This window comes from Phyllostomus hastatus, unplaced genomic scaffold (assembly GCF_019186645.2).
Source record: "Phyllostomus hastatus isolate PE091 unplaced genomic scaffold, TTU_PhHast_1.1 phas_contig_29, whole genome shotgun sequence".
NCBI lineage: Eukaryota > Metazoa > Chordata > Mammalia > Chiroptera > Phyllostomidae > Phyllostomus > Phyllostomus hastatus.
Window position 1 is genome coordinate 1,540,146 of NW_025333835.1, and position 4,101 is coordinate 1,544,246.

Here is a 4,101-nt window from a genome sequence, read left to right on the forward strand (position 1 = left end):
CACCCAGGGTGCTGGCCCCTGGCCCTGCTTCCCTCACTCTCTCCCCCAAATCCGCTCTACCCTGATCAAGGCCCGTGACCCCTTCCTCTGCCCTCCTCACCATTCCCTCCCCAACGTTTCCCTGAAACGCAGACTTGCGTCTCCACCGTAAGTGCCCGGATGCTCCCTCCCGCCTCGTAACCCTAGCCCAAGCTGGCGCCCCGCCCAACGTGGCTCAGCGTGCCACGTCACCAATTCCGGCGCTTCCGGAGGCGCAGCCGACTATGACGTAGGGAGACTTGCCCTCTATATGAGGTTGGGGAGCGGCTGAGTCGGCCTTTTCCGCCCGCTCCCCCCTCCCCTAGATCGCTGCTCTGGCTGCACCGCGCTCACTCGAGCTACAGGCTCCTGCTCAGCCAGCGCCGTTGTCGTGTTCTTCTAGCCGCCATCATGATCATCTACCGGGACCTCATCAGTCGTGAGTTGTGACTGCTATAACCCTACCGTTGAGTGCAGGGGATGGAGTAGTGGGGGCGGGTGAGGGGACGGGGAAGATGGATGCCGCCACTGTTTTGGGCCTAGCGGATGCCCGTGGCCTTTCCGGGATCGGGGAGGGTTCAGTGCCTGGGGCACGCGCCCGGGAGGGGAGAGGAAAAGACAGCATGCAGCCAGCCGGCCAGCGCGGGAAATGGCGGCTCCGACTTTGGGCCTCTGGGCGCATCTTGACGGTGGGCCTGTGTCTCCGAGCAGATGATGAGATGTTCTCCGATATCTACAAGATCCGCGAGGTCGCAGACGGGCTGTGTTTGGAGGTAGAGGGAAAGGTGAGTAGTAGGGCTGCGGCGTGGGGGAGGCAAAGCTGGGCAAGCTCGAGTTTCCGCCGCTCCCCCACCCAAGATTGTGCAATCCTCTGCCCTGCCTCCTGGCGGAGGAGACTTTTTCCGGGCTCGGGTTTTTCTAGAAAAGTGTAGGCGGAGCTGAGTCTGGAAATAGGTCTGCCGCCTGGCCGCCATCCTCCCCAGCGTCTGTCCAGGACCAGTTGTTTCTGCCTACTGTTTGAGGTCCCCAAGCCCTAGAGTGAATTCCCTATATATCTACTTGCTCAACCCGAGAGCCCACAGAAGACGTCCATATGGGTTGTGATAACCACGTTTTCATTTCCATCAACAAAAAGTTCATGTTAAGGTATTTCAGGAAATGGAGGAGTCATAAATTTCCCCCTCAAATATTCCTGGTTTTCAACAAGAACATCTGGTGGGAGGATGATGAGTACATAAACTACTGGTAAAGAAAAATTTTTCGGGTTAATTTATACTAAACTACTCTTTCTTAATACAGATGGTCAGTAGGACAGAGGGTAACATCGATGACTCGCTTATTGGTGGAAACGCCTCTGCTGAAGGCCCGGAGGGCGAAGGAACGGAAAGCACTGTAATCACTGGTGTTGATATTGTTATGAACCATCATTTGCAGGAAACCAGCTTCACGAAAGAGGCTTACAAGAAGTACATCAAAGATTACATGAAATCGTAAGTGATACCGGCACACCCGGCTGTCTGGAATTCTATAGAGTTTAGGAATTGGCTAACTTGAGGATTTTTTAGCAGCAGGCATACTTGTGAGAAGGCCTTGCCCTTTCTAAGTCAGTGGACTCAAAGGGTTTTTGCTTTTCTATAATAGTGTGAACCTACTGGAGCAAGCAGTCTGGTTTGTTTTTTAGAAGAGTACTTTGGAAATAAATTGACAGAGGTCTTGACACATCTGGGGAACTAGTTAACTTTGCTCAGTGACAGCAACTTACTGTTTTCAGTGGGTTTTCATTTTTACTTTGGGTATTTACTTAATAAAAAGTTAAATTTTACTCAGAAGTCAATACTTTAACCTGTTAATAAAATATCCTTTTAGAATCAAAGGGAAACTCGAAGAACAGAGACCAGAAAGAGTAAAACCTTTTATGACAGGGGCTGCAGAACAAATCAAGCACATCCTCGCTAATTTCAAAAACTACCAGGTAAATACATACCTTAAATATTTGGACCAAAGAATCGCAGTTTTAACTGAGGGCATAAAATGAGTTACTTGATGGATCTTTGTAATTAAATTGTGGTTCTTTTCCTGGGCTTTTGAGCAGTTTGAATACTTAATAGGTTCGATTCCAATTGTAGAGGCTATAGAAATAGCCTTCCCTGCTCCCAAGTGTGTTTCCAGATCTCGTCTTTTGATTCCAGGATCTCATCCCTGCACCGATGACATCTATTAGTTCTTTCTTAAATTGCTTGTTACCTCCTAAGTGGTCTTTCAAGTTTCTTTCTCTTTATAATTCAGTGTCTCATTGCCACTGGAGCTCTTCCTGATAAATTTGAACTTGTCTAATTGGAGAACTTTAATGACTTCCCTTCCAAAAAGAAAGAAAAAACCTATCACAGTCTGGTTGTTTGATTTTTTTGGCTCGGCTACACACACTGGCCTTATGACTCTTTCCCCATATGATGGGCTCTCTCATTGGCAGCATTATGGTCCTGTCCTTGACTTTGTAAATAGGAATTGTATATGTGGGACTAAGGAAATAAGTTACCAGAAAGCTTAAAATGTTCCTGTATTCCTTTACTATTTTTGTTATTGTTGCTTTAGTCAGGTGATTAGTGAGCATTTATTTTCTCCTAGGCATCAGAGCCTTGGCTACTGAAATTCTCTTGATTAAATCATGGTGTTGGGAGTCGTTTTTGTTTTATTCCAGCTTGTTTTGATATGGCATATCTGCATATAATGGTCTAATTCTAGATGTTTGTTGCTTGCTTCCTAAGTTCTTTATTGGTGAAAACATGAATCCAGATGGCATGGTTGCTCTGCTGGACTACCGTGAGGACGGTGTGACCCCATATATGATTTTCTTTAAGGATGGTTTAGAAATGGAAAAATGTGTAAGTACGCAACAGTGTGGGGCAAAATCAGTAATGTGAAAACGGAGACATCCTAGGTGTGATTCTTCTTCATGCTAGTGAAATGGTTAGAATGGATTCTACAGAGGTCCTTTTAAAATGTGGGTACAGGTCTTGTTTCTCTTGGAGTGTCTAAAGAAGATTTCACATGTAAAAGATTTTATGGTGTAGTCTTGGTAGAGAAAACTTATTGCATCAAAATCCTTTCACTTGAGTTTACGATGACTGGCAGTTGATCATTGAAAGCCTCGCTGTTACTTTTAGTGAATATTGATATGCAAATTGCTTTAGTAAAATTAAATGAATATATGCTCTGCAAGCAAGTGCTGCTTCCAGAAGTGAAGTCATTTTATTCTCCCTTTCAGAGGCTTTCACATAAATTAGGAACAAGTTGAACCTAAGACTATACCAAACAAGATTAGAGGCAATAAGGCAGGTGTCTCAGAAGAGTACAAATGGCTTGTCAAAAGGAATTATTTAGGATACCTGAGGTTTTGGTAAAACAAAGTGTGTCTGAGTGGGACTTTGTTTAAAATGACTCAGTAAGGAAGGTTTTGCATCCACTGATAGACCTTGAACAATCTAACGTTGTTCTTTTGGTTTGCACTAGGATGCGAAAGAAAAAAATCCCTGCGCTTTCTGTCTGTCTTTGTGGCAGCCCAGATTGAATAGGGGACTACATCTGCAGCCTGGAAATGTTACATGCTTTCATACTGGGAAAAGGTGTTAATATACTCTTCTTGTTTTCACAGTAACAAATTTGGCGATTTGGATCTATCACCTGTCATCATAACTGGCTGCTGCTTTTCATCCACACACCAGGACTAGGACAAATGGGACTGATGTTACCTTGAGTTCGTCATTTATTTTGACCTTGATTTATATGGAGCGGAGGCATTGTTTTTAAGAAAAACATGTCGTGTAGGTTGTCTAAAAATAAAATGCATTTAAACTTATTTGAGAGAATGCCTCTTAGTTTAATACATATTTAAATCCATCCTGTACATAGTGTTCCTGGAGAAGCTAGGTTATAGATTACTACTACAGAGCATGACTATGTTCAGATAACGTCTACAATGAAAACTACTTCTGGGAATGGAATATAAAAAGCAAGGATCTTAATTCTGAGTTGAAGTAAAGGGAAAGATTACATGTTCACAGCAGAACCAACACGTGAAGTGGA

General features: G+C 44.3%; 1 protein-coding gene and 1 non-coding gene across 2 annotated transcripts; both read left to right on the top strand.

The window, feature by feature from the left end:
• The first annotated feature begins 296 nt into the window (after positions 1-296).
• Positions 297-3,874, top strand: TPT1 (tumor protein, translationally-controlled 1). The gene is made up of 6 exons (XM_045839016.1): positions 297-457; positions 730-803; positions 1,318-1,508; positions 1,885-1,990; positions 2,784-2,900; positions 3,671-3,874. The coding sequence occupies exons 1-6, from the start codon at positions 430-432 to the stop codon at positions 3,671-3,673; spliced, it is 519 nt and encodes a 172-aa protein (XP_045694972.1). The 5' UTR covers positions 297-429; the 3' UTR covers positions 3,674-3,874.
• On the top strand, positions 3,473-3,602 carry LOC123818996. The gene has a single exon (XR_006785756.1). It is a non-coding gene; the product is annotated as a small nucleolar RNA SNORA31 (small nucleolar RNA).
• Positions 3,875-4,101: the final 227 nt, after the last annotated feature.

Excerpts from the sequence above, each read along its gene's own strand:
- TPT1 (XM_045839016.1), top strand. The coding sequence starts at position 430 with ATGATCATCTACCGGGACCTCATCAGTC. Across the intron at positions 804-1,317 it reads GTTTGGAGGTAGAGGGAAAG|ATGGTCAGTAGGACAGAGGG; the intron begins GTGAGTAGTAGG and ends TTCTTAATACAG. Across the intron at positions 1,509-1,884 it reads ATCAAAGATTACATGAAATC|AATCAAAGGGAAACTCGAAG; the intron begins GTAAGTGATACC and ends ATATCCTTTTAG.